Here is a 13,285-nt window from a genome sequence, read left to right as displayed (position 1 = left end):
CAAAACCACAATTGAACACTAGCCCCTGGCCTCTTATAAAAAATAATTTTATTGTCCAAAAATTATTCAAAAATTTAAGTGTTTGATGTACCTTTGTCATTAAAGTATTTTTTAAATGTTTATGTATAAATCAATCTCTATGAAAAGAAGTGTTTAAACATGTATATATTGTATTTTAAAAGGAAATATTTCGATTATCCGATAATTAGTAAAATTCTTATTTATCATAATTTAATTGTTTACTTATAAACAACATTGACTCCTAAAGAAACAAAATTTTATAACGAACATTTTAAATTGTTATTCTACTACAGACATGTACAAAAACAGTACGAAATTTAGTACATAAATAAGCAACTCTTCTTTAATAGGCATTGCCATTCACTGCTCTCTATATAAATGTCAAATAATTCTGCAAAGAGAATTCATTTATAAAAAAATTGTAAGCAAAAGTAGATGCACGGGTTCTTTTACTTCTTATTTTTTTGTTAAAATTTTGTTGTTGTGCATTTAATTTTTAATGTTTTGATGTGTGAAAAATAAAGTATAATTTAATTGAAATCACAAGTAAAACAACAATGTGTAAAAAAGTGCTGTAAAATATCAAAAGAAACGTGTTAAATCTGAAAATTTTCATTCAAACCGAGAAAAGAAAAATATTCTCATTGCAACAACACCCTCCTCCCTCTTTTTTTATTTTCTTTTGGTGCTTTGACAACAATAAAAAAACCGAAACAAAAAAGTTATATTAAACTTCCTGTTTTCTAAGCCTATTTAAGATAAGAAATTGGTTGATTCTTTGAAATTAAACAAAAAAACCACAGTAATAAACAATAAGATATGAGTGCTATGAAAGTGTGTTGCATAGGAGCGGGTTATGTTGGTGGACCCACATGTTCTGTAATGGCATTAAAATGTCCCGACATTACTGTGACGGTGGTAGACAAGAGTTCTGAACGTATTGCTCAATGGAATTCCGATAAATTGCCCATATATGAGGTGAGTTCTTTTCACTTGAAATTGTTTGTATTTTGTTTTGTAATTGTGTGTATATGTATAGATTATTTTATCTGGCCCAGCAATTAATCATTTCGTGTAGAGTAAATAAAAGAATAAAGAATTAAAAAGTTGTAGTAGCTTGATGATTATTTTTTCTTTTATGCAAATTTCACAAATTATCCAAAGGGAAGCCAACAACACCTGTGGCAAACCTGTTTATCATGATACCCTACTCTCTAATGTTTGTAATGCAGAGATAGTATTGGTCATACACTGGCTGAGATTTACCGACATTCAAATTCAATTTTGAAATAATTAAATGGAGTTTGCCTTATTCTAGTTCAGAATATCGCTAGGGAAAAAACTTCAGGTTAATACAGCTATTACTAAGATGAGTTTCGGAGCGGATTGTTGTGGTTCCATATGAACTCTTCATCCCAAAATGGCTAAAACTTGTAAAGCTCAAAAAATGAAAATGAATTTAATACTAATAGTACCTAATATCATTATGATCGGTCTATAACACATATTTTTAATTAAGGGAACAAAAGTATATAGGTATTTCTTTAGGATTGAGCAGCGCTATAACGGTTCAAATTTATGCAAAAATGGTTTGTTATACTTAGAACACAACATCTAGTAAACCTGTTGTGATGGTAAAATTTTCAGATTCAAGTAGCGCAACATAATCCTTTAGAAATGTATATACATACATATGTACATACTTTGGACCTATTACAAATTTTGTTGACCTTTGAATTAAATATTCTTATATACAATTCAGAAATCATATTATAAAATTTTTTATATCTCACAAGTAGCTCTGAAATAAGTTGAGTTTGTAGGGTATCATAATATTCGCTCTTACTTAATTTTGAGTTATTTTTGGTCTACCGTATTAATTAACAATAATCATGTTAAATTTTGTTTATGTTCGAGATTTTGTGCTTTCTGCGTTCATTGACATTGGATATCAAATCAAAATCGAATTGTTAGATATAAAGCAGACAATTACTTATACAATTTGCTAGATTTTTAATAAAAGCTAAAATAGTTTTCTAGTGAAATAAGATTAAAAAACTGATTTATAACTAACCTTCGTTTGCATCTTTACACTTCTTACGAGTACACGAAAATGTATGTACTATAATTCATTTATTGTTTATTTAACTCCATCCTAAAACCAAACGTACAAGTGCCTGTCAGTCAGTCAGTCTTTCTATCTTTTTTATATGTACGTAAGTATGTATGGATCTGTGTCTATCACTTTCAGACTCTTTAATGCTGTTGAGATTCGTTTATTTAAATTAAATTGTAGATTCCCAATTTTATTCGCTTTGCTATCAAACTAAAACATATAATAAAACTTATTAAACAACAAACATACAATTTTACGTGTGTACGCAAGGTCAATGAAATCTAAGAGGCCTTTTTTTTTGATTCTAAATGACACCTCAGTCATACATAATAATAATTGTGCTGAATTGCTTTGGACTTTTATTTGTCTGTTTGATTGTTTTAAGGCCACACTGGCAAACCTAAACTGAGTATGCGTGTTTTTTATGGTGGACGTGGGAATATTTATTCACACATACATACACCTCATAGTTGTTATTAATTTACGACTTTACTAACATTAATTAGTTTAAAAGTAATAAACAATAAAATCAAAGAAAGTTTTTAACTCCAATTTGTGTGTAAAGAATTTATAAAATCTAAAAATGTTTACAACTTTTTCAAACTCCTAATAAAAAAGCCACGTACATCAGTCATAAAAACTTATGTAATTTGAATTCTTTTTTTATTTATTGATTACAAACACGTATTGACTACTCAACCAATAACTTGACATGATTGTTTTGAAATTGATAGATATTTTGATCTTTATAGGAAAAATACGTTAAGAATTCTTAGAAATTTGATGTAGACAAAGTTTAAGCAAATGCTAAAGTGTCTACAAAGAAAGTATCTTTTTATAAATTTGAGAAGGAAAGACATTAATTAAAATCCGGAAAGATTAGAATTCTCAACATTCTATGACCGAAAAAGGTATCATGTAGTCCATCTTGGGGTATATCTTCCTGCCATTTAAGTCCAATACTCAGTATTCTTTGGACGTAGTAGATGATGTTTCTCTTGGTCACTAATTTATTAACATCTTGGCACATCATGTGGTTGTTGTAACAGTGGCTAATAGTTTTTTCCTTAAATTGTATAATTTGTGGAGAAGATGGGGCACATATTTGTTGATGTTGTGGAACAACAGTTGAGGAAACTGTACCAACCGGCTGTTAATTTTGAATGCCAGGGTAGTTGTTGATTCGGTAGCCATTAAAGGCTTCAGAAGTCGTCATTTGATGTAACGTTCATGTTCCTCTACATCTATACAGCTTTAGTTTCGTCCTTATTTCTTTGGTCAAATACGTAAAAAGGAACACCGAGGATTTGCAATGTAAACTCAGAGTTCATCACATCTATGTAGGGTTTGAGGCATCGAGCGCTTAAGTTTGAAAAAATTCCATTTTTGGCCCTCTTCGAGACTCCAAGTCAACTGTATTTATAAAACGTTGTATGCCATCTGAATATTCATTCTGTCAGCTTTAAAATAAAGCTTTAACATCTGACATATCGTCGTTTTTCGTCGACACATCTAATCCCAGATGTGATGGAATAAATCTAAGGTCAGATTCGGATTCAACGCGGCTCAATTCTATAAACTATAACTCATTGTTTCGAATTTTTTCAAATTTTATCGGCCTGTGTTATCCTTCGGTAGCTGGTAATAGAATAAAAATAATTCGAGTTTCTTCCCGATATCTGTCATCACTAGATAGCAATTAATGAATATACATGTGTAGTCCCTCGAAACATTAAAATGAATTCCTATTATTTAACCAATATTTTGCAATTTTAACCTTTTTATTTATTAGATACACATCTACACAGACTGAACTTATCTGCATTGTTTAACTCAGTCCTCAAGTCAACAGATAAAGTTAACTCTTCTTTTTAAACAAACTTAAACTGAAACTCTTTTCTGAAACAAATTTTTTTTATTAATTAGGACATCTCTGCAGTAAAAGTAGTGTCATATTTCAATTGAATGTTTTTTTTACATTACACTGCTTCTTTTTTATATCATTACTCTTTAATATTTAGTTCCATTTTCAATTCATTCAATACTTCTCATACACTGGTGTGGTGTATGCGTTGCACATTTTTTACTCTAAACTTTTTTCTTTTCGTTCAGCAATTTTTTTTGTTTTATCTTAATTGAAATATTTGCTTTAGTTAGTTACTCTTATCTATTGTCTAGTTTTTTGTTTTTATAATATTTTTATATTTTACTGTATTTCCTTTACAAATATCAAGTGACTGACGACGCATTTGATTTGTTTGTGTTTTTGGAAAGAAGTTTTTTTTAAACTCTAATCATTAACTATAATGAGGTTATATTTTGTTTAAATGATTTCATATTAATTTCATATTATGATAAGAATTTTATGATTAAATTTAACTAAATTTAACCATTTAAGAAAAAATATCTTATGTACATACACAACAGGGGTATGTGTAATCAAATTTTGGCCCTATCACGAAAACACTTTTTTAAATTCGTTTCGAATAAAAACCTCACGCATAATTTTGGCCAATTTACTTAATACATAATTAGATTTTTTATCCAAAATTTCGAAAATCTTCAGTTTTAGCTAAAATGTTGATAAATATTTTATCAGCTATTTCTTAAAAATTAATATCCGCTTTTTCCAGCTTTTAAAATTTGATTTCTCGCCATCATCTTTAGAATATGATGGTAACCTTGTTCCACATAAATGCGAATATAATAAATTTATTTTGTTTCATCATTATTAGTTTTTAATGTTTATTTTAATGATTTTTCAACAAATCTTTAACAATAAAGATTTCTTCTTACACACATATGTAGGTACAAGTTTTTTGTTTGTTGTATTGTACTTATTATATAAAATCTTGTATAGTTTTTGTTCTTTTTTAAGTTATTTTTAGAATTCTCGTTTTTTTTACTTAGAAAAATGTTAATATTTACATTGCAAATAATATTTATTAAACCTTCAAGAACATTATTAAAAATACATGATTTTTAAAATGTTTAAACAATTTATAAATCTTGCAAAATCGTAGATAACTATATACATTGAGCATAACTTAAACTACTATAAAATTGTATTAATGTTTAGGGCTTATAATAAATTTAATAGAAAAAACTGTTATAAAGATACAAGTAAAACTTGGTTAATATTTTGTACACTTTTTGATTATGACGTTTTTTCTTCTCATTTGAAAAGCCTTGTATTTAATCAGCTGAATAATAAGACTTAACAAATAATCTTCGAGTAAGTTAATATTTGTTTATACTCTATATAGATTCTATAGACTGTGTGAGCAAATATTAAAATAACAATTTTAAGAATATTTGGTAATATTTATGTATTAAATAAATTTTCTTCATATTTTATACCAAATTTATGAACATGTACTATATATTCTTGCAGCAGAATACCTATATTTTATAATTATTTACTCAACTGTAAATATCGAAATGTTGTTTCAGTAGTGGAAACATAAATATTTAACTAGTTTTACAATTAACCCTTTTATGCAGTAAGTCTTAAATTAATTCAAACACTATAACGGTTCTCCATTATGGCCTCTTTCCCATTTGAATAAGTCATCAATATTTTTAGACCCACAAAAGTATATATACATACATGAAAGCACATTCGTGTCCAAATGGAATGAGCGAAATTGCTGAAATTTCCCCAAAGCTTATTTGGTACTGAAAATTTGTAATATTAGTCCATGGTTTCACCTAACCCCCATACAATGATCCTGGGAATACTGATTCAATTCTCATAAATATATGGGTGGATGTCATGGGGACTTTGACTACATTGGGGACTGCAAGATAAGCTTTCTGATCATAGTTTTGCCAGAACTTCTAATGTTTTCAGCGCCAGGTATACGGAATTGATGGCATCTCTATGAATGTCGTTCAAAGCTGCCATATACTTGACCTGATCTATTGGATCCTGTACATAACAGCGTATGTTCTCCTCGAAGGAGAACATACGCTGGTCCTTCCTTTCACGCTTAGGCGAGCATCCAACAGTCTGATGTTAAAGTTCTGATGACTCCTCCGGTGACATTATAGTCAACATGACATTGTGTAGATGATGTTCCGATGTAATTTGTAAGCAGCCCTTTAGAGTCCTTAGGGCTGCATTTCAATCAATCGTTTGTATGAATATAACAAGATTTCTTTATCCACACCCCAAGTGTAGCCGGTAACACTTTGGAGAATCTTATTTCTACTTTGCAATTTGTGCGTGATGGCATTGGCTGAGCCAAGTAGGTAAATAGGTTGGAATTTGAACTCCAACGACCATAACGCTAAAGGTTAAATTTACACTTCCTTTGTGCAGGTGGTAAACGCTGGTGTAGTTGCAGGTTACTCGCAATAAAGAATTGACATATTTTGTTGAGATAACCGCACACCACAACGCACAATTCATCATTATTGTGGCCCTATATGGTCGCTATGATGATACAATCGGCCGATTAAGATGTAAGATTATTCGTTGTCTGAGAAAGGTCATAGAACGTTTTGTTTATCGGACGTTTGCACACTTCAAGAGAATTCCGCAAATGAAGGCTATGTCCATATCAGACATTGAATACACTGTGGATAAGATGATACATACTTATATTCTAAACTATATGAACAATATCATACTATTAATGAGCATTTAATATTTCTAAGTGAAAAAAATTTCTTATTTAATTGTAAATTAAAATCATAAAATAATGATAAAAATCACATTAAATAATTAAGTTTCCTAAATATAAATTTTAAAGAAATTCTTCGAAATCTGGTCAAAATAAACATTAGAATTTTGGCAAATTTTTAGTTTAGTTTTGTATAAAATAAAACAGATGTATTTTATTTGTTTCCGTTGCTTTAGCACTCAAATTTCAGAGTTTTTTTTTTAATTTTACTAACTTAAACTCTTTGTTATTGTATTACTGTTTGTTTAGAACAAAATACCAGAATTTAGGTCTTTCTACGATTAAAAATTTTCTATGCTTTGCACGTTTCATCAAAAAACCAAAAAAAGAAACAAAGAATTCTTGAAATAGTTCAATACATGTATTGTTTTTATAATTAACAATAACACTATTGTTGCTTGGTCTACTAATTCATGTACTCATACGTCCATAGTTAATGGAATTATTATTATTTTTTATAATTTACATAATGTGTGTAAAAATTCAATGTACTTTAATGTACTTGTAATTTTTGATATTTATTTGAAAAGAATTGCTGGAACACCCTCATGGAGGAAATGTTAGCTATAATTACACATTAAATTTTGGGAAGCCTTTGCTTAGTGTCAAATGACACGTTTATTTTTTAAACATTTTTATTACTTTTAATTATTATTACATTAGTTTTAAGCAACTAATTTTTAATTAAACAACAGAAATATTATTTAGGTAGCAATTTTTAATGTAAAAATGTTATTTACTATTTGCCTTAGGGTAAAATACCATTACCATGGTTTCTATTTAACACAATTATTGTGCTTTTTCAAGTAGTTTTGTTATTTGTTTGTTCAGTAAACAAACCTTATCGGAAAACAAAAATTTTCTTCAACCACTTGTACATTTTTTAATGTATAATTAAGATAATTGAAATTGAAAAGTTTTTAAAGGTCTTTTTTTACTTCAAACCTACAATTTCGTAAGAATTCCCTCTAAAAAATTCGGAATTTTGGTCTAAACCCAATAAACCAAACGATATTATAACGATATCGAAACGATATCACTTAGGTGATAAAAAATATCATAAGTGATACTCGTTCTCGTATCGAGAACGATAGTATTTACGTACTAAATGGTACCTTTCCTTATGATATCGTTTTTCCATAAAATTATGATATCGTTTTCGCTATCATAATTTCCAAAAATAATGATAGTTAAATCGCCTTTTTCAGTTTTTTTTCTGTATGCTATTTTATTCTTAAAATTTCATTTAAAACGCTATTTAACTTAATATTTCGCTATTATACATATAAAAAAGCCTGAAAAGGGAAGGATTGCATTCATTTGTACATATTTACATACATACATTAATACATATTTTAAAGTAATCATATTTTTCATCACATTATGCATTGTCTTGCAAATACCTGAAACTTTTCAAAATTGCATACATGTCAACTTACCACAAAACTGAAGTATCGAACGAAATTTTAGTTGATTTTATTTTAATATCCTTTTTAGTTTTCTTATGTTACAAAATTTTTATTGAAATTATTTTTATGTTTGAAGTTTTTTTCAAATGTTTGTATCAAAGAATATAAAGAAATTGGGGCTTGTCAGTTGGTACGTAAAGGAGTTGTCATTCGGTACCTAACTCTAAGTATGTATTGGTAGAATTTTTGTATTAGTATTGGAGCTCCAACCACTTTCACCACACTTTCCAAACATACATACTTGTATAAAATCGTACATGAAAATTTTAGGAAAAATAAATAACATTTAAATTTCTACATTCGCAGATTTTTTAATTTATTTTGCCCACATCTAATCAGTAAACATTTAATAAATATATTTTTCGGACTTAAAATCTGTTTTTTTGCAAAAAAATAAGTTTATTTTAAATAATTTTTTCATTTTCAATACCAAAATATACAACTTTGTTTTGTCAATTTTAATTTCAACACACAAAAATTAATTGTCAAAAAAATTAAAAAAATATTTTTTTAGTTTGTGAAAAATAAAAATATTTCGGATTGTTAAATGCGATAAAATTGTGTAAAAAATTAAAAAATAGTTATGTGTTTGTGAAAAAACGTCGTTCAAGTCCTATTATCCCGGTATTTTCGCGAAAAAGTTTTGAAGTATTGTGAGAGAATTGAGTTCTCACAAGTGTGTTGAATTTACACAGAACTCGTCTGTGAAGAGAAGGAAATGTTATTGTTGTAAAACAATGTCATAGTCCAACTTCTTATTATTCTTTGTTTCATTATTTAAAACGATATTATTATAATATCGTTTTATATTATTTTGTTTCCAATAAAAAAATTAAGAAAATACAAACCAAAGAATAATAAGAAGTTGGACTATGACGATTTTATACAAGTATGTATGTTTGGAAAGTGTGGTGAAAGTGGTTGGAGCTCCAATACTAATACAAAAATTCTACCAATACATACTTAGAGTTAGGTACCGAATGACAACTCCTTTACGTACCAACTGACAAGCCCCAATTTCTTTATATTCTTTGTATGATATCATAATCGCCCTTTAAAAGCAATACCGTTTTCGCTATCATATCGTTCTTTGGTTTATTGGGAACATACAAATTATAAAATTGTTAACAACAAACTTTTTAAAAAAGTAGATTTTTAATTCATAAATTTGTCTCAATTTCATTACAGCCCGGTCTAGATGATGTTGTCAAAAAATGCCGCAATGTTAATTTATTTTTTTCGACTGATATTGAGACTGCCATTAAAGAAGCCGATTTGATTTTCATCTCTGTTAACACACCCACAAAGACCTTTGGCAATGGAAAAGGTAAGCACTACAATAAAACTTTAAGTAAAGAAACAAAATTAATGTGAAAATCTTGTCTAGGTCGTGCTGCTGATTTGAAATATGTTGAAAGTGCTGCCCGTATGATTGCCGAAATTGCACAATCCAATAAAATTGTAGTTGAGAAGAGTACTGTACCCGTTAGAGCTGCCGAAAGTATTATGCATATTTTGCATGCCAATCAAAAACCTGGCATACGTTACGACATTCTCTCAAATCCCGAATTCTTAGCCGAGGGTACTGCCATTGAAGATCTTTTGCATGCAGATCGTGTGCTTATTGGTGGTGAGGAAACACCCGATGGCCATAAGGCGGTGGAAAAGTTATCTTGGATTTATGAACACTGGATTCCCAAGGCTAACATCTTAACCACAAATACCTGGAGTTCGGAGTTGTCAAAATTAGCCGCTAATGCTTTCTTAGCACAAAGAATTTCTAGTATTAATTCTCTTTCCGCGGTATGCGAAGCCACAGGAGCTGATGTTTCTGAGGTGGCTAGAGCCATTGGTTTAGACTCACGTATTGGTCCGAAATTCCTACAAGCTTCGGTTGGTTTTGGTGGCAGTTGTTTCCAAAAAGACATACTTAATTTGGTTTATATATGCGAGGGACTTAATTTGCCCGAAGTTGCTGCTTATTGGCAACAGGTTATCGATATGAATGAATATCAAAAGAATCGTTTTTCACAAAAAATCATTGAAAGTCTATTCAATACGGTTTCCAACAAACACATCTCTATATTGGGTTTTGCTTTTAAGAAAAACACTGGCGATACCCGCGAAACACCAGCTATAGCTGTGTGCAAAACATTGTTGGAGGAAGGCGCTAAATTGGATATTTACGATCCTAAAGTAGAACCTGAACAAATCATCGATGATTTGACACATCCATGTGTTACAGAATCTCCCGAGAGTGTTAAGCAAGCTGTACAAATACACAGTGATCCCTATAGCGCAGTTAGAGGAACTCATGCCATTGTTTTGTGCACAGAATGGGATGAATTTGTGGTAAGTGGATCAAAGAATAGATTAAAAAAATGTATTCATTTACTTATTTCATCATCCAATTCCTTGCAGACTCTTGACTATCAACGCATTTATCAATCTATGATGAAACCAGCATACATTTTCGATGGCCGCAAAATTTTAGATCACGAACGTTTACAACAAATCGGTTTCCATGTTCAAACAATTGGCAAAAAGTATTTACGCACTGGTCTTATGCGTTCCTGGGGTAGTGTGCCTCAATTGTAGGGCAAGAAAATGGTAAAACTTAATGCAAGTTTTACCAAACGAAACAATTGTCTACACACTGCAAGAAGGTGAACTTGAAAATGTATTGAATTCCTCCAAATTATGTATTCTACTACTTTCTTCTTCCTTTTATCCTATTTATATAAAAAACACTTTATTCTAATTAATTAAAGAGAACTAACTTATGTCTTTACTTATGACCTTGCACAGTATTTAAAGAAATAACAAAAACAAAAAAAAATCTTATTATTAATGTAAATAGGAATCGAAGTATGTTTACGATTTTCACGATTATTGAAGTTTCATTTATTAAATGGAAAATAATTTTGAAATCATTTCCAACTAAGCGGCAATATATTTTTAAATTTAACCATAAATGGTAAAATATTTAAAATATTTTACCATTTTTTTTAATTTAGACTTGATATTTGATTAACAATGTAAGTTATGTTAAAACAAATGCAAATTTTGTCTATCAATTAAATATAAAACACACACACACTTTATAATGTATTAGAAATAAAGAAAACATTTATTTGTATTTAAAATTTTCTTAGAAATCTTCTTTTTCGCATATCTACATATAATTATTATGTAAAGAATAATTTAAAAAACAATAATAAAATAAAGATACAATATAGTTTAACTAAGTAAGGAAATGCTGTTTATTTTCTAAAATGGTTTTCTTTTCAATATGGTGCGATACCACAGAAAGGCGGTGGCCAAAGACAAACTGTACCAAGTGATTAAGTAGGATAAATGATCATTGCGCAGAGTGATGCGAGTTTGGCCGCCAATGGGACCGCCAGGCACTGAAGATGCGTAGCTGGCATCTAGAAAAACTGGTTGGGCACCAGTTAAGGCAGACATTTTATCTAAATCTCTATTAGAAAAATAAAACTTTAGCATCTCTTCATACAAAAATTCACTTTCAATACCCACCTATACAAAAATACACCTCCTTTATGTTCTGGTGTAAATTGTGGCCTCTGTTCTCCTTTGCGCACCACGCAAGTCATTTCCAACTCATCCGTAATCTGTCCTGCTAAACGTGTTTCTGGTTTTTGATGTTTACGCGAAATCCAACCACGATTGATTAATATTACATCACTTTAAAAAATAATAAGCAATTAAATTAATGTTCTACCAATAGTGCAGTATAAACATACTCTCTTCCTGTTAACTTAAATGGTGTAATAACCCAATAACCATTACCGGTATCACGTTGTGAAAACAACCCTCCTGCAGTTTCTCCTCCATCAGGTCTTATAAAACTCCTAGGCCCCATTAACAGTTCTTTGTCGTGCAAAAATGTACCTTTTACTTTAACAGCACGATATTCCATATCTTTTAAAGTTGATAAACTAGAAGTGAAAATTTATGATTCATGAATAGATCAGTTATATAAGATTAATACTTACTCTTCTGGCAAATCAACTGGCTCTATTTTGGTTAAAGTTTCCATATCCTTTATCAATTGTTCCTTCCAGAGTTTGCGTTTTACTTGCCAGCAACCTAAACCAAATGTTGTTACTGGAATCAGCTGAAAAAAATAGTTTTATTTTTGGAGCAACGTTTTAATTGATTCAAGCATTTGGTAAATATTGAAGATTAAAATAAAACATATCCTTCTTTACATACATATCTAATATATTTAAAGTACATGCCACAATAATTTGAAAAAAAATTAAAGGTCTGGATCAACTACTTGTATCCTAATCTTGAACAGAATAGTTTTCAAAGCACCTAAAGTTTAGAATTTTGACTTTTAACTTAATTTAATCATACTCACCATTAGAAACCATCCTAGCGGTGTTATTTTCTCTTCATTTTTCATTGATGGAGCTCCAGGACCGGCTAAAGAAGTACTTGCGTTACGTTGAGGCAAACATCTTTGAGATGGTTTTGAAACAATTTGCAAATAATTGATATTTTGTTTAACACTTATAGCAATTAAAGGTCTTGCCTGGTTTCTTAGCAAATGGCCACACAATTTTAACATATTTTATTAATTATTGACAAACTTTATTGCACAATAATAACAAAAGTAATAACTTTTTTTACTGCAATTCTTCGAATGAAGCGAAAAAACAACAAAAAATGGAAAACCAAACAGCTGTTCTAACCTCAAATTGTGCAAAAAACAAAATAAATATTTAGCATTGCCAGATTGAATTTATTTCTTTACGAATTTCAATAACAACCCTGTTTTAAACAAATCTGAATAGGAACCGTTATTTTAACGAACAACTAACAACGATAGCATTGGTTTTTATTAATGTTTAATTAAAATAAAAATATCCTTGACTTATTTTAAATTCATAACACTTACAGAAGGAAATAAATTTTATGGTTGTACTTATCGTCGCAAGTATTTGTTGTTCCAATTGTAA

The 13,285-nt window shown here is 29.5% G+C and overlaps 2 protein-coding genes across 2 annotated transcripts; one reads left to right on the top strand and one right to left on the bottom strand.

Annotated features, from left to right (window-relative positions):
- Nucleotides 1-421: 421 nt before the first annotated feature.
- Nucleotides 422-11,539, top strand: LOC119608902 (UDP-glucose 6-dehydrogenase). Its single transcript, XM_037963478.1, has 4 exons — nucleotides 422-999; nucleotides 9,483-9,621; nucleotides 9,682-10,646; nucleotides 10,716-11,539. Exons 1-4 carry the CDS (start codon nucleotides 841-843, stop codon nucleotides 10,890-10,892), a joined length of 1,440 nt encoding a protein of 479 aa, XP_037819406.1. The 5' UTR covers nucleotides 422-840; the 3' UTR covers nucleotides 10,893-11,539.
- On the bottom strand, nucleotides 11,404-13,016 carry LOC119608903 (SURF1-like protein). Its single transcript, XM_037963479.1, has 5 exons — nucleotides 12,685-13,016; nucleotides 12,314-12,435; nucleotides 12,062-12,256; nucleotides 11,835-12,002; nucleotides 11,404-11,775 (listed from the first exon to the last, which is right to left on the bottom strand). Exons 1-5 carry the CDS (start codon nucleotides 12,892-12,894, stop codon nucleotides 11,565-11,567), a joined length of 906 nt encoding a protein of 301 aa, XP_037819407.1. The 5' UTR covers nucleotides 12,895-13,016; the 3' UTR covers nucleotides 11,404-11,564.
- Between the last annotated feature and the right edge of the window lie 269 nt (nucleotides 13,017-13,285).

The sequence above is a fragment of the Lucilia sericata genome, unplaced genomic scaffold (assembly GCF_015586225.1).
Source record: "Lucilia sericata isolate MDLA Ls3-8-SP2 unplaced genomic scaffold, ASM1558622v1 Contig000899F_arrow, whole genome shotgun sequence".
Classification (NCBI taxonomy): domain Eukaryota; kingdom Metazoa; phylum Arthropoda; class Insecta; order Diptera; family Calliphoridae; genus Lucilia; species Lucilia sericata.
This window is presented reverse-complemented; position numbering and strand designations above follow the sequence as displayed.

What these genes read in the sequence shown, in the direction of transcription:
- LOC119608902 (XM_037963478.1), top strand. Translation starts at nt 841, where the DNA reads ATGAGTGCTATGAAAGTGTGTTGCATAGGAGCGGGTTATGTTGGTGGA. An exon ending in GACCTTTGGCAATGGAAAAG is followed by an intron (nt 9,622 to 9,681) that starts GTAAGCACTACA and finishes AATCTTGTCTAG; the next exon opens with GTCGTGCTGCTGATTTGAAA. An exon ending in CAGAATGGGATGAATTTGTG is followed by an intron (nt 10,647 to 10,715) that starts GTAAGTGGATCA and finishes AATTCCTTGCAG; the next exon opens with ACTCTTGACTATCAACGCAT.
- LOC119608903 (XM_037963479.1), bottom strand. Translation starts at nt 12,894, where the DNA reads ATGTTAAAATTGTGTGGCCATTTGCTAAGAAACCAGGCAAGACCTTTA. An exon ending in TTTAAGTTAACAGGAAGAGA is followed by an intron (nt 12,003 to 12,061) that starts GTATGTTTATAC and finishes TATTTTTTAAAG; the next exon opens with TGATGTAATATTAATCAATC. An exon ending in GGAGGTGTATTTTTGTATAG is followed by an intron (nt 11,776 to 11,834) that starts GTGGGTATTGAA and finishes TTTTTCTAATAG; the next exon opens with AGATTTAGATAAAATGTCTG.